At 38.4% G+C, this 24,737-nt stretch overlaps 1 protein-coding gene and 1 long non-coding RNA gene across 7 annotated transcripts in view; one reads left to right on the forward strand and one right to left on the reverse strand.

Annotated features, from left to right (window-relative positions):
* bahcc1b (BAH domain and coiled-coil containing 1b) overlaps window positions 1-2,689 on the forward strand; it is an 87,473-nt gene extending 84,784 nt beyond the window's left edge. For all 5 annotated transcript variants that reach the window (XM_083555870.1, XM_083555871.1, XM_083555869.1 and 2 more), the window contains one exon: window positions 92-2,689. In XM_083555870.1, coding sequence (XP_083411996.1) covers window positions 92-301 — 210 coding nt within the window. In that variant the 3' untranslated portion in view covers window positions 302-2,689. The remainder of the gene's footprint in view (window positions 1-91) is intronic.
* Window positions 2,690-21,264: 18,575 nt separating this feature from the next.
* LOC310734888 lies at window positions 21,265-22,916 on the reverse strand. 2 transcript variants are annotated; one of them, XR_014536170.1, is made up of 2 exons: window positions 22,754-22,916; window positions 21,265-21,687 (listed from the first exon to the last, which is right to left on the reverse strand). It is a non-coding gene; the product is annotated as an uncharacterized lncRNA (long non-coding RNA). The 2 variants fall into 2 exon arrangements; XR_014536171.1 differs by having other exon boundaries at window positions 22,730-22,916.
* Window positions 22,917-24,737: the final 1,821 nt, after the last annotated feature.

The raw sequence follows: 24,737 nt of genomic DNA on the forward strand, positions 1-24,737 counted from the left end.
AAGTAGCTAAAACCCTTTTAATTTTATATAATTCTCGCATTTGTAATAGTCAATAGATCAAATTCTAACTGTATTTTTTCTGCTTTCTCAGCATGCTCTTTATCAGTCTTGCCATGAGGATGAAAATGATGTCCAGACCATTTCCCATAAGTGTCAGGTGGTTAGCCGAGCTGAATATGAGCACCTTAGCTGCTTGAGGAAGCCCAGCAACAACAGCCAGGACCTTTACTACCTGGCAGGAACATATGACCCTACTAGTGGCCAGCTGGTGACAGCTGAAGGAGTATCAATAATCTGCTAGAGTTCTGGCATATGACTACTGAAGAAGTTTTTCCTTCTTGATGAGGGGATAGCTAAAGGGCTGACAATCAATTTCTACTGTGATCAGAATGGTCTCAGCTCAAAGCCCCTTAATTGGACACTAAACTAGCACTCCATGTAAAAAAGAAAAAGAAGTTCTACTGGTCTCCTTGTAGCCAGGCCTCACTGGGTGACATCTGGGCTGACACCTTCACAACTCAACAGCCAAGAAAAGATGATTTAGTTCTCAATGGAAATAACGAGGCACTGGACACATTTTAAGCAAGATTATATTAATTTATATTAACCTTGCTGTGGAAAATATTTCAATTTTGCTCTTCTGGAAGCCCTGAACAGAGCTGGGTTCGCTTTAGACTGATCCTCATCAGTTCAAGTTCATCAGGACTGTTTTTTTTTTTTTTTTTTTTTTTTTTTTATCTCAGTTGGACCAAAACATTTGCATGGTGTGTGTAAATGTGTGTGTGTGTGTGTGTGTGTGTGTGTGTGTGTGTGTGTGTGTGTGTGTGTGTGTGTGTGTGTGTGTACAGAGTATGGCCACAAACAGAAGGATCTGGGTGTCATGCTGTTGACTTAAAACTTTATGGCATTAAGTTGAGAGTCAATGTATTAGGTGTACAATCCATTCTTTTGACACCTTCTGGGCATCCAGGGATTTTCCAGGAATCATTTTTAATGCCCAGTCAACTGAACATGAAAATAATTTTAATTTAATGTTTAAATTAATTTTTCAAGCAAGCCATACACTTCAGTACCTCTTACTTGCTGTACCTTTTATTCAGGTGTATAGTTGTACAATTGTTTTATTTTATGTGTGTAAATATATAAATATATATAAAAGGTATTAATGTAAATATAATATAAAGGAAGAGAGAACTATATTCCTCTTTTTGCGCTTTATTGTGTTATTTTTTTAATGAGAACTGTTTGATTGGGAATTTCTTATTTTATTTTATTTTTTGCTTTGGAGGGTTGTGTGATCTACAAATCACCAGCTCAGCACTGTACATGACCTGTTTTTTTAAAAACAGGTCATAATAAGTTAGTATATTCAGTATACTGCATAAGTGTGGCTGAACAGTCCACTGGGTGACTAATGCAGAACGGGCCATCTGTGTCCACATAATTGTTATCTATTCCACATTTGTTTTTGCAATTTTCATTTAGAGCCTTCAGAATTCATTTGTGTATTGCATTGCCCTCTGTGTGGGTTATGGGTTGAACAAATGCAACAAAAGCCTTTGTGGCACTTTTGCACTTCAGTCATGCAAGATGATGTGTTGCCAATGCATCCATGTTTTGCCAGATCCAAACAGTGTGTCAGTAAAAAGTTACTGTATTAGTAAATAGATAGCTAATGTAAGAAATCTGGCCTCCCAAGCAGAAACCAAAGCACCTCTAAGGGATATTTTACAGATTGCAATAAATGAATGAAGTCTGTGTAAATAGATTATAAGGTATGGGAGACCTGCAATTTCATTGGCTGGTGAATTTCAGATAAATTGACAATGTTCATACACTATGGTGCAGTTACTGTTTGTTTATTTTAATTTGACAGAAACAGTTTTTTTGTTTCTGCAATGTTTCAGTTATGTTGCTGGCAAGGTTTTAGTGTTGGTAACAGCATTGCTGTGGGGTTGGATGATGCAGCACACCAGCGGGCACTCCGGGCACTGAAGGCCTGTGTCACATGATATGAAGGACAATCAGAACCTGCTTGAGGGGGTGGTTTTAAATTGATCAAATCTCAATGTTGCCTCTCGTCACTTTTTATTCATGCTTTGCCAAAAATCGCATTTTTATTTCTATTCTCCATTGTCTGTCATATATTTTTTTGCCTGATATGCAAGCCTGTAAAGACTGTTCAATGTAGATTTTTCAGAAAGGACAGAAATGCCTTCCAGTCCTAAAGACTTTTTAACAACTTTATTGCTGTTACACTGCAGAAGCAAAAGCTTTAAAAAAAAAATCATATGTGAAAATCAATTTAATGTCACTTTTTGGGGGTCTATAAAAAGAAAAGTTATTTTCATAACTAAACACTGGATTCATTGCAGAATATCATGGCACTGGCATCAGCAGTGTGGCAGAAAGTCTCAGCTAAAAAGTGGAATCATTGTACAACCTGACTATGAGACCCACTGAGGATGATGATGATGATTATTGTTGTTATTATTATTATTATTATTATTATTATTATTATTATTATTTTGTTATTATTATTATTATTATTATTTTTGGGTTGATGTACTTTTTAACATTGTGGGGAATATAACATTGTGGGAATATTTGCATTGTTTGGGCAAGTTATTTATCTTAATTTTAATGCATTTGTTGTTGCCTTTAATTAAAAAAAGATGTAAAACATTTATTCCCTTGGTATGTTTTGTTTTTTTCATGTAGTGAGCTATTTAGCCTTCATTGCTCCTATGCATCCCTAGCAAAAGAAATGACCACCTATCCAGCACTGTTACGCATTTATACATGTAGATCATGCTTTTTGAATGTCACAGATTATTGGAAACTTGTGATGTCTTATATTAAGAGCTCAGCAGTTTGTGTAGGGCTGTAAGCAGCTGGTTATTTAAGGTCATAATGAGAGTCCGGTAATTATTATCTTCCATTCTCCTGAGTCTGTAAGTGCATATGTCTATTTGAGAGACAGAAGGGACATGGATGCAAAAATAAAAAATAAGGAACAGAATGTGCTACAGCTAAAAGCAGTAGCACATGAGAGTTTGCCTGCAGGCACTGCAGGTGGCATGAATGTTAGAATTTTTAAACGGAATAGACCCATTAAGGAAGTAATGTAATCGTATCATGTTCTTCCACCCACTGCAGGAGCACATGGGAGCAGGGACTGTATGTGTGGAGGAAAGTTGATATACTCCCCACTGAGATGGCGGTGCACCAACAATGAGAAAAGAATTCAAACATTTAGTTAAATACATCCCGTGTATGATTCACAGCCACTATTATTTGCCTCTTGGGAAATGGGAATTAAAATGAAATAACAATAGCCATATATTTATTTTACTGTTTTTATTTTTAAATTTTATATCATTGTATGTATTTTATAAGAAAACAGTTGAAAACTTTAGTACTGCACAATGACAATCCATTATCCTATAACTAGCAAATTCACTAAGTAAAGGGATTTATTTTTTACAAAGGCTAAAGAAATAAGTAAATGTTTGATGCAATTCTAGTGAAGGTGATGTATTGATAGCTGAGCACTTCCCACAATCCATATGTCCACCCCAACAAAATGTCTTCCACCAGGGGTGCCCAATACGTCGATTGCGATCTACCAATCAATCGCAAAGGTATTGTGGGTAGATCGCATGACATTAAAAAAAAAAAAATTATATTTATTTATGCATTTTTATAGTAGGTAGATCATTTTGACTTGGTCATTTTATAAGTAGTTTGCATGTTGAAAAAGTGTGTGCGACCCTGTCCTACACAGTTTAAAAATGTCAAGATTTTTTTCTGGAATGTCTAATGTTTTCTACAAAATCTTCTTAATCTGATAACCATCTTAAACTGTGTCTTAAGAATATCCTTTTTGAGAGACTTTATATGTGGTGGTGGATCTACATGGGACCTTTCGGACAAATTTAATTTACAAATAGCTTCAGGAGGATTTGTAAAATGCATCAAACTAGTTTTATGTACCCTGAGAGAGAGAAATGGGCTAAATGCAAAGTAATGCATAGTAACAACCTAATTAATAACATAACAAAGTCATTCAGGTTCATATGCAACAAAGTAGATAATTTAACTGTATGGAGATTTTCTTTAACCAAGCAAATATATAAATATACAAATGTTAAACTTTATTTTCAAAGAAAATTCCTTCTTTAGCATGAATAACAGCTTTGAACCCTTGCAGAAAGTTAGTTTCTTTAATAGTTCAGCTGAAATAATTTGCCATGCCTTTGTAAAACTTGCCAAAGGTATTCTTTGCTAATTGATTATTTGGATATCCAGTTCAACCCAAACCAGTTCAACAGGATTTAGGTGCAGTGACTGGGCAGGCCATTGCGTGGTAGCCAACTGTTTGCGCTCTAAATAATGCTTACAGAGCTTGGATGTATTGTTCAGGTCAATGTCTTGGTGTATAGTGAAGGTGGTTTAAATTAGCCGCAGTCCATATGGAGTTGTACGATGAAGAATGGTATGAAAGCCATGTTGGTTCAAGATTTTTTTGTCCAACCTCCCCTGCTCCAAAACAACCCCAAACCAGCTTTCAACTTCATGTTTGACTGTCAGTGCAGGAGCCAGTCTGAAAACATCATTTCTCTGGTCTTAAATAACTCTGTTAGAGCCAAAAATTTCATATTTGGACTCATCTGTGGATTGGATTTTCTTCCATTCTTTTATATATATATATATATATATATAAATATGTTAATTATATATATATATATATATATATATATATATATATATATATATATATATATATATATATATATATATATATATATATATATATATATATAAATATAAATTAACATTTAAAAAAATTATCATATATGTTACTTGTAGTATTTTTTGTCATTACTTTTTATAAACTCATAAGCACATGTAAATAAAGCCAAATTCAACCTAATTGCTGTTAATACAATATGAAAATAAATTATAAGATAGTGTGACTGGATTTCATTCTGTGGGCGGAAGGTTTAGGAATTAAAAGCTCCTAAAAGCTCTAGTAAATAAATATAATAGTACAAATTTGCTTAATGTGCTGAGCTGAATTATAATTAAGTAATGCATTAGTGTTTGATTAGAATGTGATTTTATTCCATGGCTACATATTTTAAGAATTCCTGCTTTCACTTGTAAAATAAACATTATTCTTACATTTACATCTAATTCACATTCTAAATCTTCTTTAAACAAGAATTGAAATACTATATAGCCTTATGTGTATGATATGAAATACTGTATATTGATTATATTTTATACGAATGGCCTTTGTTCACATGCATGGGATTATGTATGTGTATGAAATTGGTATTCTCTCTCTGATAAGCAATTCTTGTAACCCTGTTGCTCACTCTACTTCCCTGTATGCTACTTGAGAACCAGGCATGACACTGGCACAGTGTGCTGCTGTGAGGGAAGACGAATAACATAAGCTCATAAATGGCATGCCCTCTGTGTGACCCTGTCTGGCCTGCATGGTGAGCGGCTGTCTCAGGGCTGAGGGAGTGGCTTAGGGATATGTGCAAGTAGGAGGGTGGGGGTGCTGAATGAGGGGCTGCTGTTGAGTTTAGAAAGGCGTGCATGCTGCTCTGATGGTATTGGTTTAAAGGGCTAAGAGCCCATCCATCATATGCTTATAAGCAGCTGACAGATCCCCAGCCTGCCTGTGTGCTGTGTGTAAGCAAGTGTTTGAGTGAATTTGTCTGTAAGGCCAGGGCATGCAAGAGAACCTAGTATGGGAGACACAAAAAGAGCATAGTAGTCTTATATAGTACAATAGGCTATATATGTATGTACATGAGCCTCTATCCGAAAACTATTATTCATTTTCACATGAAAATGAAGATGTACATGAAGAACATGTAACAAGTTAGACAGAGTGTAAGAAAATGGAGAGATATAAGGAATACACCATTGGACAAAGACTGCTTTCCCTTTCTTGTGAATCCATATAGACCTGCATCTCATTCAAGGGTCCTCAGCAACCTTTTTAGAGGAAAAGGCCCTCAGGTGGGCTGTAATGGCCTATTCCACATCTGTACATCTCAAACAGCATTGCTTAATTTCAGCACTGCTCAAGTGTAACCATTCAAACAATGGCACAAATATGTTATTAATGTTCCACAGCCCTGCCCCTGTCCCCCTTCCTTTTTATTCCCCTCTCTTCCTTCCTCTCTCCCACTCTCTCCACATGGCTCAGGCCTTAATGATAACCAGAAGAAATGCTTCATTATCTGAAGAAATACAGATAATGATAAAACAGGAAAAAGATTCCATGCTGAGAAAATAAATTAGATTTATGGCTGCAATTATGCTGCAAGCTCCCTATAATCAGAACATTTGAAAATTGAAAATGTTCAAGGATTATGAAATTGAACACAATCATATGTAATGCAAACAGATATGTAAACATTTGAATAGCTCCAATAAATCTTTGATTGACATGAGATTTAAAAAAAAAACATTAATAATATTTTACTTTCCAATATAATTTAAAACAAGACTTCTCATTTGTCATTTTTCTGATTGATGAATAAAAATGGTTATTAAAAAATTACAGGGGATTATATTTTGATATATACAGCTTTTAAGGTTTTTTATTTCTAGTTTTTATAAATGGTCACATCTCTCTGTTTGCTCTTTTTGTCCCAGACTTTTGGATTTAAGAGGAAGCAACAGTTTATTTCCTGTGGAAATACACAGACCTGCAGTGTTTACTCAGTGTTCAACAGTTCCTGCTGACCAAGCTCGAATGTTAGAAAAACATAGATAAACAGGGATGCAGGCATAAATGAAAAGGAATCAACAACAAAAATAAATTTCTGCCTCTTTTTGAATTTTTTTTTGCAAGATATAATCAGGTTTTTCTTAGCTAATATTAAAAATGTAAACTAATACAAAATTGATATCTTTTCAGTTTTCCACCCCAAGTCACACCACAAAACACCTGCATTTTGCTTTTGCTTATTTTCTGATTGGCTGGATAGTGGGGGTGTACATCATTTGATTTTTCTCCTGTTTGCAGAGCCCTTGGGAACAATACAGACACTGGAGTTCCGTCTCTTTGAGGATATTTTATTGACACTTGAATGCAAGGTGAAATAGGTGTTAAACCTGGCAATTAACAATGGAAAGAAATAGCAATTTTGTAGTCTTTGGGAGGTTTAAATACATCATTTTAAGGATTAATCATTGATTAAGCTGAATTTTACTTTAAAAAGAAAAAATTCTGAATCATAACGACTGTCTACTGAATAAAACACTATTTGGGTTTTCCACTGAATATCAAACTAGGCCATTTTTTTCAGGGTGAATGGGTTTATAGCCAAACGGCTATAAGAAGTAGAGTAGCTGAATCATATGCTACATTTGTTAAGTGTGTCAATGGCAGTAAAAGAGTTTGTGCTCTAAATACTGTGGTAATGTAATGTGCTTTGGTGGATAACTGAAGGTTACAGTTTTATTTTCATTGTGGTAAATAGTCTTTAATGTGACAAGACATAGCATTGTAAATATATTGTAAAATTCACCAAATGTAATCTATTTTGTGGTCGTGACATTAGTCATGGTATTAATTCAGTCTTTGGCATACACACCTAAACCAAAACATCCAGTGGCATTTAACTAAAAAGCAGTGGCGGGCCTTGCATTTGGTACCTGGGCCTTCAGTGGGGACTTACCCGATTTAATTCACCTCTTAATACCACCACTATCACGTCGCGATTATATAAACCATCAAAACTATTGTTAGGGATTCCCCTGCCACGCCCCCTTCGGCGGCTGTCATGCTGCCACTATCTTGGCTGGTCCTGACCTTGATCTCGAACACCTGGGACTCATCAGCCACACACCTTTATAAGCTCCTGTTCTAGAGTCTCTCGCTGTCGGTTATTGCAAGTTATGCTGGCAAGACTCTCTCTCTTTCTCTCTCCCTCTCTCTCTCTCTATCTCTCTCTCTTTTGTGGACCGTGCCATATCCCAGGCGCACCACGGATATTACTACAACGCTTCGGATCCTGGTTCGAACATTGCGGACCTCGCCACTCCTGGGCATACCACACATATACCAACCCGTTGCGCATTCATCTTATTCACCTGCCCGGCTCACAGTTCTGTCTTTAATAAAAACCCGCTTTACCAGCTATGGCTTCCGCCTCCGTTTCTCCCAGCCTGACAGAATAACCAACCAAAAAAAATAAACATGATCTGAACTCCGCCGTGGGCGTTGCACGGCCTCTGGACTCCACCGTGGAAGCCACACGGCCTCTGGACTCCGCTGTGGGCATCGCTCGACCTCTGATCTCCGCCGAGGGCGTCGCTTTGCCTCCAATCTCTGCCCAGGGGGTCGTCCAGCCTATAACCCCTGCAGAGGGCATCGCTCGGCCTCTGGACTCCACCGAGGGCGTCGTTTTGCTCCCGATCCCCACCGAGGATCCCCTCCGCTCCCTGCTGAGGACGTCGCTCGGCCTCTGGGCACCACCTTGGGAATCGCTTGGCCCCCGATTTCTGCCGAGAATGTTGCTCGGTCTCTGATCTCTGCTGAGGACGTCGCTCCGCCCCTGAACTCGGCCGAGGGCGTCTCTCCGCTTATGATCTCCGCCCAGGGGGTCATCCAGCCTGTAAGCTCCGCTTAGGACATCGCTCAGCCTATGAAGCCCGCAGAGGGCGTCGCTCGGCCTCAGGACTCTGCCGAGGGCGTATTTCTTCTTCCGATCTCCACCGAATGCATGGCTCAGCCTCCGATCCCCGCTGAGGACGTCGCTCTGCCACTGTCAGGGATTCCCCTGCCATGCCCCCTTCGGCGGCTGTCATGCTGCCGCTATCTCGGCCATTCCCGACCTTGATCTCAAACACCTGGGACTCATCAGCCACACACCTTTATAAGCTCTGGTTCTAGAGTCTCTTACTGTTGGTTTTTGCAAGTTATGCTGGCAAGACTCGAGACTCTCGGATCCCAGTACGGACATTGTGGACCTTGCCCCTTCTGGGCGTACCACGGATATACCAACCCGGATTCTGCCTCCGTTTCTCCCAGCCTGACAACTATACAAAAACGCAATATAACAACGCGTGGCATTACAGAGATAGAGGCATTTCACATATGGAGGGTGAATACCATTTTACTAAAGCAAGAAACCCAGTTAAGACAACTCAAACCTCTACACTACCACCACAACTGTGCACCTGTGCACATCATACATTAAAAATGTAAATTAAATCCAACCTACTCACCAGAGATGCAGACTCATAATTTGCACCGCTTTTCAGAAGCTGTAAGCCAGTGGTACCGCTTGTATTCACTGGTCTAGCAGTGGTAAACAAACTCTTTCCCAGGCTGAGACAAGCTAGCTAGCTTCAGGGTTTCCCTCGGACCAACCAATCAGAGGACAGAAAAATGCTGACGCTATTCTGGGCCAGCTAGCTGGCCCTGTGTGGCGAATATGAAATCTAATTGATTAAAGAAACAGAGCTATTTCCTAAGAAGACTATGGTCAAAAACGCAAGCAGAACAGACTTTGAAGGCCCTGGGCAGAGTAGATTGACATGGCAGCACATAGAAGCTGAAATCTGATTTGACAAAAAATCTAACATCCACAAACACGTACTGGAAGCAGTGCAGCTAAGAGAAACGCCACAAAATGAAGAAAATAGACTGTTGGAAATCAATTAAAACACAATTTCATGGAACAAATATTAGAATTTATGTTGTTAATGTAGGTCAGTGCTTTTGATAGTGTTTAGGCCAGCAGAGAAGGCTTTGCTGGCCCTGACCGCCCGCCACTGCTAATAAAAGATAATGTTTTACACTTCTTCTTACACATCTTCTTTTTAAAAGGACTGACATGTTACTTTTCCTTTCCATGTTTTTACCTTGCTCTTTTTCTTGTAAGGGAGAAAGAAAAAGCTATATTCCCTCTTCTATGATCCACATGTGTGAATGAATGGCTGTCAGCTGCTCATATGTGCTGAACACAGTGATACAGTCCAACTCTGAAGCTGAGGCGAGGGAGGGGGTCGAGGGCATGGAAGCTTTCCAGCTCACCCCATACATCCATCCTCAACCCAATCTCCTTGGGCCTGCTGCATATGCTGCATATCCATCCACAGCACATTCACACCAGTATGCAGAACTGAATGACCTGCATGCTGCTGCAGTATTATATAGCACTCTGCAACATTCATGTCCTCTTTTGTAGCCTGCTATTAGCTGCTTTTTTCCTGCTTATATTTTACATTGTTGGTTAGGGTTTTTCTTTCTTTGATATTGTTTCTTGTGTGTGTGTGTGTGTGTGTGTGTGTGTGTGTGTGTGTGTGTGTGTGTGTGTGTGTGTCAAGGTTTGTCTGGTCACCTAATGAAGAAGAAAACAATATTGTGAAGCTAAACTCTAATCTCTGGCACTGCAAATGAAGCTTGAAGCATGAAGCTTAGTAAGGCTTGAGAGTTGAAAAAAAAAAAAAAACTTAACTAAGTTAAATCAATTGGCAGATTGTCAGAATAATTGTGCTTTGATGCATACGATCTACACCTTGTAAATTCTGTTGCTGTGGCATGTTTTGGTATTGAGTAGGTAAAAAGTACAGTTTTGTGTGTGTGTGTGTGTGTGTGTGTGTGTGTGTGTGTGTGTGTGTGTGTGTGTGTGTGTGTGTGTGTGTGTGTGTGTGTGTGTGAGTGAGTAAGAAAGAGAGCAAGGGAGAGTTAAATATAACTTAAAATATATTTTAACTGACTGTCTCCAGGGCAGCGTGCAATTTAGGCAGGACCACCAGTGTAACATTTTGATTAAATTATTAACTTTTTCATGCTGGTTATTTTTCAACATGTTCAAAAATGTAAAATATTTATATGAATTTTAATATGGAATTTTGTTTTTGAACCTCTTAACACTGATTATGTGAAAATGTATAATAATACTGTCAACAATTGCAATTATCTTTAATATTTTCAAATAACTTTAAATGATTTCTTTCCAGGAATTATTTCCATGTATAGTCCATCACTGCTGAGAGGACTGTATACTGTATATCAGTGGTCCCCAACCCCCGGGCCGCGGACCGGCACCGGTCCGTGGGTCAATTGGTACCTGCCTGCACAGAAAGAATACATAACTTACATTATTTCCGATAATTATTTATTATTTGATTCTGAATGATGTTTTATTTTGGAAAATTATTTTTGGATTCTCTCTGCCACATCTGTCTATGACTCACACTTGATGCATGTCATGATGCCTCGGTCACATGTCTTACCTCCATCCACTACCTTTTTAAAGGGGCTGCTCCGGACACATAATACATTACCGCTAAATTCAAACTCCCAAGAGAGCAAAATGAACAAAAAACAACACAGTGGATTCACAATTATTATTATATTTAGAAAATTTAAGTTTTTATGCCGGTCGTATCATTTTAATTTGTTGTATTAATAGGAATTTTTGGGAATGATTATCCAGGGTTCTGGGACCCTCATAGTGGTGCTGCAATTAAGTTGATGCTCATAGTGGTGCTTGCATCAGTTGAAGAACTGGCACAGTGAGCCAGCAAACGTCCAGCTGTGGCATGGAGCTCCCACTATCACACAACTAGCCAAACATCAAGCTGTATAGCCTGCCAGACAAGCCAGCTATGCAAATTTACCCATGCTCCTAGGCAGGAGGTCATGGGCCCAGGAATTCTGCACAGGGATCAAAGCTCGCAGGACTTTGAGTAGAGAGAGAGTGCCAGGGGTCCCTCTGGCAGTGACACAAAGAGGCCATGAAGAAATATGAAGTAAGTTGTTCACTATCACCTACAACTGTACAGGGTGTTTTCCCACCCTGTGCCTAGTATCTCCAAGATTGGCTCCAAATCCACCATGATTATGACCTAGATAAAATGCTTACTGAAGCTGAATGAATGAGTTGCACTTGTTTACACATATCCCTCTTTTTTGTTCTGTACTTATTGGAATATAATTTATCTTTGTTGTGTATACATGAGTATTTTGTGTATGAACACTAAACAATTGTGTACAGTTGATGAATGTGATGAGGTGATATTTGTCAAACAAATGATGTATTGAGTAATTATCTTTATTTACAATCCCCTCTCCCATCATGCACTACAAAAGAGAAAAGATAACAGATAATGAACAGCTGTGACACTATGCCTATCATCACTCAAAACAGACTATAAAGGTAGATAAAGTAGATGTTATAAATTAGAGTTTTCATGTCATATGTACTTTTAATATAATTTTCTCTCATAACTAAAGCATTTTTCCAATTTTAATGCAACAAACATAGTACATGAATACACAACCTTTAGTTACACCATATTACCATCCCTGGTGGTCTAGTGGTTAGGATGCGGCGCTCGCACCGCTGCGGCCCAGGTTCGATCCCCGGTCAGGGCACCAACCCCAGCCACTTTCAGTGCCGGTCCCAAGCCCGGGTAAATTGGGAAGGGTTGCGTTAGGAAGGGCATCCAGCGTAAAAACATGTGCCAAATCAAACATGCGGATGGTCCGCTGTGGCGACCCCTAACAGGAGAAGCCGAAAGAAAGTTCATAGTTACACCATGTTACTTGCGTTTTCATTTATCTATTTATTTTTTTTACATTATTTATTGAAATTCCACTAACAAAAGTGTCCTACATTACATTCAACACTGTTTAATAAAAAAATAAAAAAAACAATACTCTAAAACAAAAATAATTGGGCTCGGAGAAATGGGTCCAAGAAATGTTTTAAGAAACATCACTAAAACCTTAAAGTTACAATCATTTGGAGAATTAATAATGTCAAAGTAACTGCTTTTTAAAAATCTATTTAAATTTTTACACCTATAATAACATTTAAAATCAAATGCAATGCAATGAATCTGGTGCCAAAAGAATCGATCCCACCTGCTCAGTTTGGGTTATTTCCAGTAAAAGGCAGTTCTTGACAAATAGGTGTACTCAGTTGGAGGAAAAAAGAAGGATTGTTCCCACTGCAAAAACAGTTCTTGTTACAGACAGAAGAAGATTCTAAAAATGTGCAAATTACTCCTTAAATTTTCCAAACATTGTTTTCATTTTCAACTCGGATGCGTTGCTAAGGCAGGCCTGTTTCACTCATCTCTATCTCCATCTATCTGATGAGCGCTGCTCTCATGAGTGCTGCTGGGAAACCCCTTTAGATGAGACACAGGGGGAAGGTGTGTATTGTGTCTCTCTGGTAATGCAAGAATGACTGCAAGACCTACCTGAACTCATCACTCTCACTATTTATATTTGGGAAAATGTAAACTAAATAATAAAAGGAAATGGAGCTTTCTTCTTCCTCAGTGTATGTTTGTGTGTGTTTTCAGGGAATGGGGGTGAAAGTGACTATGAACCAGAATTCAATGCTTTGGAATAATGTTGTTCATGTGTATGAGTTCTTGGATCCTTTCTTGTTACATGTGTGTGGCCTGCAGTGAGATAATGTCCTGTGAGTATAGGAAGTGTGTGACGTAGAGAGTGTGTGAGAAGAAAGATGTCTTTTACTTCATCCATCATAGTCCCTGTCTAAAGGCTGCAGCCTCTGCAATGGCCTCCTCTGATTGCACACAGGTGATTCATCACCGGACTAAAACACAGTTTCTCTTGGCCCAGCACATCCCTGCCTTTCCACCTTTGGCTGTTCATAGCCCTGTGCACCCATTGTGCTAAGAGCTCTCTGCCTTTGCCATGCAGCTACAGTGAGAGAGAGAGAGAGAGAGAGAGAGAGAGAGAGAGAGAGAGAGAGAGAGAGAGAGAGAGAGAGAGAGAGAGAGAGAAGAGGGAGGGAGAGAGAGAGAGATTGTAAACCAACATTTAGGTATGTTATTCTGTTTCTTCCCTTGTCAAGTCAAGTCAAGTTTATTTCTATAGTGCTTATCACAACGGACATTGTCTCTAAGCAGCTTTACAGAATTTAAGAGGTAACGTGAAATATGTGCATTTATCTCTAAAAAGCAAGCCATGGTGACTGTGGCAAGGAAAAACTCCCTTAGATGTGAATGTGAAGCAGCTGCAGTTAGGGGGTGGTAAAAAATAAAAATGATACGCTAATAAGCGACTCAGTGGGGAGTTAAAGCAAATCCTGTCATTACAAGTGTGGCTACTCTCTCTGCTGCCTTTTGAGTCTCACCTCCTGTTCCCTTGACTCTCATTCATATTCTCTCCTTCCCCCTTTTTCAGTGTCCTTCTGCAACAGGGTTAAATTGGGATTCAGGAGGTGGGGGAGCCCTAATTCTTTAATGGATGCCATGAACAAATGTACAAACAGTACCACTGAATTTTGCATTAAAGAGTTGGATATTAATGGATGTTAATATAATGTAATTGTCAGGGGGAAAAAAATCAAGATACACACTTTTCATGTGTCAAACACTTTTAGCTTATCAATAATATCACCATTATGCCATTCAATTATTTATTTTATTATCAAAATATTATTTTCCAGAGATCAGCTTTGCTGGAAGTTCAGTGACATTCTCTCAGAAATGACACTAATCCAAGTTTTCAATTTCTGATTTGATACAGATACTGATTTAATACAGAGATAAGAGTCAAAGATATTGATCTTGATCAACTAAAATAAACAGAGAGGGTGACTGCTAAAACATACTACATCTGTGATCCAGGAAGTTAGCCAACTTCTGCTACTCATGCTGAATCACAGAGCAGCATAATACATTATTTTTTGTTGCACCATCAGGAAGCATGAGTTTTTTCAAAAACACTAGGTGATTTTGAAGTTACAGTACAGAATTTCACATTTACATTCACATTTGGGCACTTTCAGTTCTACATTTTATTGGTTAATCTTTGTTGGTCACCTTTAAGAGTATAATTATATCTTTAATATCAGCATGAAAACACTATAATGTATAATGTAATATATCACGGATCACCACTTAATATATCACGTATCACATCTTCAAATACTGAGATAATATGGTATATGGTTTGTCATTATAATACATATATATATATATATATATACAAAAATCAGTCTTGATTACTGCTCAATATCAATATCAGAAAAATATTAAATAGTAGCAAGATATATATCCTATATATATATATATATATATATATATATATATATATATATATATATATATATATATATATATATATATATATATATATACAGTGAGGAAAATAAGTATTTGAACACCCTGCTATTTAGCAAGGTCTTCCACTTAGAAATCATGGAGGGGTCTGAAATTGTTATCGTAGGTGCATGTCCACTGTGAGAGACATAATCTAAAAAAAAAATTCCAGAAATCACAATGTATGATTTTTAAACTATTTATTTGTATGATACAGCTGCAAATAAGTATTTGAACACCTGTCTATCAGCTAGAATTCTAAACCTCATAGACCTGTTAGTCTGTCTTTAAAATGTTCACCTCCACTACATTTATTATCCTAAATTAGATGCACCTGTTTGAGGTCGTTAGCTGCATAAAGACACCTGTACACCCCATACAATCAGTAAGAATCCAACTACTAACATGGCCAAGACCAAAGAGCTGTCCAAAGACACTAGAGACAAAACTGTACACCTCCACAAGGCTGGAAAGGGCTACGGGGAAATTGCCAAGCAGCTTGGTGAAAAAAGGTCCACTGTTGGAGCAATCATTAGAAAATGGAAGAAGCTAAACATGACTGTCAATCTCCCTCGGACTGGGGCTCCATGCAAGATCTCACCTCGTGGGGTCTCAATGATCCTAAGGAAGGTGAGAAATCAGCCCAGAACTACACGGGAGGAGCTGGTCAATGACCTGATAAGAGCTGGGACCACCGTTTCCAAGGTTACTGTTGGTAATACACTAAGACGTCATGGTTTGAAATCATGCATGGCACGGAAGGTTCCCCTGCTTAAACCAGCACATGTCCAGGCACTTCTTAAGTTTGCCAATGACCATTTGGATGATCCAGAGGAGTCATGGGAGAAAGTCATGTGGTCAGATGAGACCAAAATAGAACTTTTGGTTCATAATTCCACTACACGTGTTTGGAGGAAGAAGAATGATGAGTACCATCCCAAGAACATCATCCCTACTGTGAAGCATGAGGGTGGTAGCATCATGCTTTGGGGGTGTTTTTCTGCACATGGGACAGGGCGACTGCACTGTATTAAGGAGAGGATGACCGGGGCCATGTATTGCGAGATTTTGGGGAACAACCACCTTCCCTCAGTTAGAGCATTGAAGATGGGTCGAGGCTGGGTCTTCCAACATGACAATGACCTGAAGCACACAGCCAGGATAACCAAGGAGTGGTTCTGTAAGAAGCATATCAAGGTTCTGCCGTGGCCTAGCCAGTCTCCAGACCTAAACCCATTAAAGAATCTTTGGAGGGAGCTCAAACTCTGTGTTTCTCAGCGACAGGCCAGAACCCTGACTGATCTAGAAAAGATCTGTGTGGATGAGTGGGCCAAAATCCCTCCTGCAGTGTGTGCAAACCTGGTGAAAAACTACAGGAAACGTTTGACCTCTGTAATTGCAAACAAAGGCTACTGTACCACATATTAACAATGACTCTCTCAGGTGTTCAAATACTTATTTGCAGCTGTATCATACAAATAAATAGTTAAAAAATCATACATTGTGATTTCTGGATTTTTTTTTTTAGATTATGTCTCTCACAGTGGACATGCACCTACGATGACAATTTCAGACCCCTCCTTGATTTCTAAGTGGAAGAACTTGCAAAATAGCAGGGTGTTCAAATACTTATTTTTCTCACTGTATATATATATATATATATATATATATATATATACATATATATATATATATATATATATATATATATATATATATATATATATATATATATATATATATTTAATATTTTTCTGATATTGATATTGAGCAGTAATCAAGACTCTGATGTTAACAAGAATTTCTATTAGAATTAGAATAGGTTATGTGAGACATGATGACATGATGGCAACATGAATTTAAGACAGATTCTCAATATCACAGTATTTATAATGTCAAATCTGATCCAGCATTTCAGGCCTCCTACCAATTCTCAGTATCAGACTGGTGTTAATTGGCGTTTTTATACGTTCAGAATGTCCCTGTTTCTGTTCATACAATATGTGTGTGAGTACATTCATGCTGAGGGATGGCTTCCTCCCTTCAGCTTTATTTCAGAGTCCAGAAAGAAGATGGTTTCAATGATAGGAGGCTGCATCCCCTGTGGATTTATCACACATGAATACTAGATCTCTCTCACACACTGTGCTCATGCAATACTAACTGCCCACTATTGCCCAGGGGATGGTCAGGTTTGCAGCTCAGTTAACACATCTCAGCCACATAGCCTGCCTTGTCTCGCCCGCCAACTAAAAATATATTTACTGTAAACTTAGAATGGAAGATGACTCCCACAAAGAAGCCACAGACAATACATGAAATATCAGAGCACTGGCACCTTTCTGACATATTTTTCTTTTGCATTTAGTAAAAATATAATGCAACAAAAATCTGCAGTTACATAATTTATTACCTACTACATTCTAGCTCTATTTGTGTAAATGAATGTAAAATTGTAACGGTTCTTTAGTCTAATTATAACACTGCATTTGAATTAATTTGCACAGAACTCATGCATGTGTTTGCATTTCTGTTTTAGTATGCACTCCCTTCCTTTATGCCTGTACCATCCTTTGAATTGAGTAGAGAAAAACACAAATTGCAAGCATGAAGAAACGAGAGAGGAAAAGAGATTCATAGAAGGAACACAGCGGAGTGTGTCTGCACTCAGCATGTGTGTGTGAGGTGTGTGTGTGCCTCTGGCATTAGAGCCGCCCGTGCTGAGCTCGTCTGGTGTTGGTTGATCTTTGTAACTACTCGCACATGTTGGCACAAGATGGCACAGCAGTTCCTGCCTGCCCAGCCCGCCACCCAGCCCACCAGTGCCAGGCTGACGCTCTGGGAGGCCAAGGGCTCCACTTTCCTCTGCGTGTCTTGCGACCACAGACAAATTGGCCCACAGCAGCTTTCCCAGGAATCTGCCTCATCAAAGAGAAAAGTCCACACGCCTGCCTACTCTAGACTGCCAATGCAAAAACCTTCTACATAACTGACTCAGACATGCAGTATACAACACAAATTGAGTAGGACGCTTGTAGCTACAAGGCTTTGAAGTGTCTTGTTTTTCATGCCATGCTTATTATTATATGCTTATGTCTTTTTTTCATGAGTGACTAAAGCAATGTATAATAAAAGAGTAATGAAAGAGTGGACAGAACAGTAATATATCGGATTATTATAAAAAATTGGCAATTGCAAGAAAGGCCAGATCAAAGATTTTGGGCATCTGTCTGTGTGCTGCTGTTGCTTTTGGCTGTAAGCATTAATCTTAGGCTGACGATTGATTGTTCTTTTGCAATGGAGCACAGTAAAGGGGTTTCCAGTCAGTAATACGTTGATTTACTTACTGCCTCAACACATCAGTGCTACTCGCAAGCCTACCACATTTGGGATCTGTTGTTTGTATGTTCTCTGTTTACATTACTACTAATCCACAATGTGTGTCTATAACTCTGTTTCTCCTGGTTTATCTGGTGCTACTTCACCAAATCTGCAGTCTTCAAAAAAACACTCCTCAGAGATACCTTTCACTGATGTTCCAAAAAGCAAAATAAAAGTTTATGGAAACAGATGACAGATATGCAGATCTTCTGGACTGGACTGCAGTAGTAAGCAGAATGTGGGTGAAGAATAGATTATTTTTTTCCTCTCCAGGGCCTTAGTTTGTCTTCTAAATTATAGTCTATAGGTTTCCAACAATGGGAAACACCAGTACCTAACCAGAAAAATATGGCAGTGAGCAAGGGGAAATTTTTAGACCATGCATCTCAAAATCTCCCAATAATACGCATTCACACAACCTATTCACACTCACACAAACATAAATAATACAGCATTTGACTAAAGGTCATGACTCTTTTTTTTCAACCTCCCACTAAGAAATAAAAAGCGTCCTACTGTGTAACCACTCAACTCCAAGTTCAGCAACTAGCTTTAAATTAGCATATCTGCACATACTGTATTAGCAGAAAACAGAGAAGCACTTCTTAATTTAAAATATGTTATATGCTATATAGGCAAGTATTTACATTAATTAGCATACAGATCAAAGCTATAGCAAACCTATAACAGTGACTATACAGATTGCTGTTTGAAGAGGAAAATATTGCACATAGTTTGCTTAGCTAGCTTGTTGTTAACAAATGACAAACATGGAGGTGTCCTTGTTTTTTGCACATTATAGTGCATTAAGTTGGAAGTCAAACAACTTACTCATAATAAACTTTGTCTTCTTGCTATCAAGGTAATGCAATAAACTGTCTACCGAGTCACCACATGAGTGTCACCCACTTCATGAAGTGGACAGAATTCTGGTCTTCTTCTTGTTAAGTTTGGAAGAAATCACGAGTGACACCACATTCTAAGCATTTGCCATGGTAGCTGGGAGCCCACAAGCAGTTTTCAAAGAGTGTATAAACTGTGCAAATCCTAATTCCTATATACTTTCTCCCAGAGGAAGAAACATCTGCAGTCCTTGTCTACATATACAAGGAGACCATTTGCTAAAACAGCAGCAGAACTTTCAGGCGTATTCTCCAGTGAGAAACGTGGCTAGAGCACTGGCTGTGGTAAAACAACCCTCACAACCATCTCTTTAACCTCCACACACATGGGGGATGGTCTGTGTGTGTGTGTGTGTGTGTGTGTGTGTGTGTGTGTGTGTGTGTGTGTGTGTGTGTGCGTGTGTGTGTGTGTGCGTGCGTGCGTGTGTGTGCCTATGTGTATTAGTGTCTGTCTGTCTTGCTGAGTCAGGGGAGAGACAGGACGCTTAGAAAAGCCCCCAGCTATTCGACTCTATTCTCCTTCTCTGCTGTTGGCAGACAGTCACCCTGGGCAGGTAATCCATCAAAACTGCTATGACAGAAGACAGTGTGAGGTTGTGTGTGGGTGAAACTGAATGAGTAAAGGGAGAGAATGAGTGTGAGAAAGAGAGATAGGAAGGAAGTGAATAGTAAAATGTTCATAGAGAGAATGTGTTTGTGGTTCATTAGAGATAAAGAAGAATGAGTATGAACACTTTTGTCGAAATTAGTGATGGACACAGTTAAATGAAAAATATTATACCATTACTAAATGTATAACCATTCGTTCATGTTATTGAATATTATATTTCATTTTTATGCAAAACAGAAAATAATGTTTATCTTTAGGTATTCTTAGGTAATTTCATTGCTATTCAAATACAACCACAATTCCAAAAAAGTTGAACACTGTGTAATATGTAAAAAAAAATTTAATTAAATGTCAAATCTCTCAAAAATGTCAGCACCTGGATTGTTTTACTATAAAGCCATGCTGTTGTAATATACATAGAATGCAGTTTGGGATTGTCTTGCTGAAATATGCAAGGCCTTCTCTGAAAAATACATCATCTAAAACCTGTATAAACCTTTCAGCATTGATGGTGTCTTTCCAGATGTGCAAGCTGCCCATATTTAGTAATGCACCAACACACAATTAGAGATGTGGGCTTTTGAACTGAGCACTTTTTAGTCCAGAAGATGGGACATCCATGGTTTGTGAAAAGAATTACAAATTTTGAGTAGTTTGACCACGGAACAGTATTCCACTATGCCTTTGCATTGTAGAGCTTTAACTTGCATTTGTGGATGGTACGGTGAACTGTGTTCACAATTATTTTTGGAGTTGTTTTTGAGACCATTCAGTGATTTCTATTGGAGAATAATGCCTGTTTTTACTTCAGTGCAAAGTGATGGCCTGAAGATCATGGGTATCCAATATTGATTTCTGCACTTTTCGCTCAGAAATTTCTCCAGTTTCTTTAAATATTTTAATGATATTATGTCCTGTAGGTGATTATATATATTTAAAGTTTTTGCAATGTTACATTGAGGAACATTATTTTTAGATATTGCAATGCATCATGTTAAATTTAAGTTAAAGTTTAATTAGTTAAAAAGCTCAGCAATGTTATGAAACATTTTAGTTTTTTTTATATGTTTAAGGCAAAACATTTTTTCAATGCATGCACGGCAGATACACATGCTTTAGGCCTAAAACAAAGCTGTCAAATAAAAAGATTGTAGCACGTCGTTGAACTGACATGTCATAGGCTACTCATTCCACCACACATTCACCAAATGCATTCATAAATATGAGTGTTCTGTGTGTGTGTGTGTGTGTGTGTGTGTGTGTGTGTGTGTGTGTGTGTGTGTGTGTGTGTGTGTGTGTGTGATCTCTATCCTTTTATCCCTATGAATCATTTCCAGTTCCAGTGAATCACTCTGTGCTCAACAAAGGGTTTTACATTTAATGATAAAAATCTGGCCACACACACACATATGCACACACGCACACACAAACACACCGCTGGTAGTAAAGAGCGCATCTCTTCATGCAGTGGTTACGATAGTGGCATTCTAATGCACAGGAGAAACCATTGCACACCTCCCCCACCCCCAACATGTCTTTCATTAAAGTCCCACGCAGCAGTGGCCATCACAGTGAGCAGTTTCCATGGTAACCCCCCTACCCCCAGCAAACACTGTGATGGAGGAAAGACTTGCAGGGGTCTCATCACCCCGGACACTCCTGCAAGAAGCACAATCAGAGGTATGATGACTGCATGGAGTCTATGCAGGGATTTCTTCCATATGCTCTGACTGATTTGTAGACAGTATCATTCTGTATCATGCACCTACTTTCTGTAACCTTTCTGCCTATTATCATCTTATTCACCATTACACCTTATCATGCGTGCTGTTTTTGTGTGTGGTCTGTATTCTACTGCGTATCTCTGTTCAATATTTTTATTTGTTGGTTTCATACCTGTATCTCACTGGAAAAAGCACAATGGCAGACAATACGTTTTAAAATTATGTAATATGTTTTTAAAAACGATATATTTAAAAATGTAAATTTCTATAGGTATCTTGACTGCATAATATAATTACATAATTAAAAATATTTAGTAAATTAGTGCAGCTTACTGGCAATGTTGTTTTTTGCAGAGATCTGTTATTATACAAAAACATTACTGTCAAGAATCGGCCTTATAATGCTTTCTCCAAAAAAAAAGAGAGGAAAACCCAAAAAAAAAAAAAGGGCAGGTTGTTGACATTCAGGAATCTTCTAGAAATCTCAAAAACACATACAGGTATATTATACAATGCCTATCATAATAAATATATCTAGGTATATTTATAATGCTTGCTCTTGGCTGAGAGGTTATTTAGTTGTCATTATTTAGCTTTTAAAAACTTCTTTCATTTCAGTGCACATAATAGTACACTAAAATGCACTTAACTTTATTTTTCTGCTGTATTTAGTGTTCATATTCTACAGTAGGTTAATGCACTTGCAGCCACACTCATTAATACAATGATGATTAATGGTGTGCTGAAATGTTCAAATGTTTTTAATATATGTTTTTATACATTAAATATTTTTTTAAACTGTGTCAAGCATACTTAACTGTGTTTAAATAATACTATTTCAAATATACTTCCGTACTGTTATGTATATTTTTACACAAATGCATTTACATAATATATAGAATTATGTAATTTTACATGAAGTACAATAAAATTATAACTGCCAGCATTTGAGACATGATTTACCAAGTATAATTTACCTAAAGAACTTTTTGCTCTTGTACCTGAGAAGGTAATTTCTTCCCCCTCTGGCTATATCCACTCATCTGATGACACCAGAAACAATCATGACCAGGCCTGGACCATAGTGATCCAAAGTGAATACAGTAAATCTGCTGTCAGTAAAGTTAAAACTCTTCCCTACTTAACAAGCATCATTCTGTGTAGTCACAGTTATCCAAATAAGCCTCTTCTGTGTCAGTAAGCCTTAGTTATTACAAAAGAAGGAGTGGCAGTTATTTGATGAAAGCTGGTGTATCACATCTCTCACGCAAATATTTTCTAATGGTTCATGAGTCACCTTCTTTATGCAGGTTGGGTTCTGCTACCGCAATCTCTTGTAAAAAAAATTTTTTTGCTGAATTGTGGCCAATAAAGTAACTGGTTTAAATGTGATTTCCACAGAACATTTTGGACAAAGCCATTTGCTCATATTCTGATTTTAACTTGTCACTCTCCACACTAAAACATGTTCCTGCAATTGACAGGGGAGAGATTTGGACACTGGGGATAATTCAGTTGCACTAAAATCACTTAATAGCCAATCCATCCCTAGGGAGTTGCTAAACCAGAGACTACACCGGAGAAATGATATGTTCTGGTGCTCAGCTCTCGAAATGCTATTAATGCTGTGTTTCATAAACATTGCACAAGTTAAAAAAAGAAATTCATGCCTTAATGTTTTTATGTGTATACCCAGATTTTGTCATCTTATATGTATTTCTTTTTCCTTTTTTGGATCAACTATTCCACTGTGTGTTTTTCCAACTGTGCTGGTGGTGGTCACACCTAACATTTATTCTCTTCTCTCCTGTCACTCTTTTTTTTACCCTATTCACTATCCCTGAGGTACAGTTCTCTTTTGCTCGCCTTTCGAAAGCATGTGGAACATGTCACTGTGCTTTCATAATGGGAGTGTGTTAGGCTGTCAATCAAGCACTCCCAGGGGGGTGTAAATGAGACCCCCCACCAGCTGCTGATCCCTCACACTGTTACTGACGAGCCAAGCCAAGCCCGCTGCAGCACGGCATTCTGCCAAGCTCTTAAACATGTCTAAATCAAACACTTCCTTCACTAAGTCAGTGTTTATGCAGACCTGCTTTTAAAATATCACATTTTCTTGGAGACAAGACTAGCGATGGGCCAGTGTGAACCCAGACACGTGCTCAGCCAGAGCTACTCTGATGATATTCTAGCGTGAATCATGCCATTCAGTTGGCTATCTTTTTATGGCAGCTCAATAGAGTGAGGAATGGCAGGCTGGGAGAAAAACCAAGGCATTTATGGTCAAGTGTCATTTGCTCCATGCAAGGTAACTGCTTTCATATCACATTATAATATGAAACATGATTTTTTTATTTTTTAATGTATTGTGGAGTCAACGTCATAAGAAAGTGACTAAATCTAATTGCAAAAAAATGACCCTTTTAGAGATATTATATCTGAGTTTTTTCTGCATTTAACATTGATTGATTCAAGGTGCCATCCAGTGTAGGTTGGACAGCTGGCCACCTAGCAATGGGTGTGTTTGGATGACCGAGAGGCATAGTGCCACTGTATATAAAGATAGATTGCTGCAATGTCATTAATGGAACTTATATGACTTGCCCTGCCTGTGGGATATTGTGTTTGTGTGTGTGTGTGTGTGTGTGTGTGTGTGTGTGTGTGTGTGTGTGTGTGTGTGTGTGTGTGTGTGTGTGTGTGTGTGTGTGTGTGTCAGGGTGACAGAGTGTGGAGCTCAGCTCAGAGTGTGGAGCTGAGGGAGTCTAGGTGTTGGTGACATGGGGGAAGGAATAGGAAGAAAGAGGGATAGATATTGAGTGGGTGAGATAGCAAAAACAACAGATTTGTATGAAGGAGGGGGATGAAATCCTGCAAAGGGGGTTGAACAACAAAAAGAGGGGAAGGAGTGAGACAGAACCCTGGAGAGGGTGGTAGGGTGGAGTGTTAAAAAAATGGAGAGAATGGCAAGAGGAGGTGAGAGGGGGT

The sequence above is a fragment of the Silurus aristotelis genome (assembly GCF_946808225.1).
Source record: "Silurus aristotelis genome assembly, chromosome: 12".
NCBI lineage: Eukaryota > Metazoa > Chordata > Actinopteri > Siluriformes > Siluridae > Silurus > Silurus aristotelis.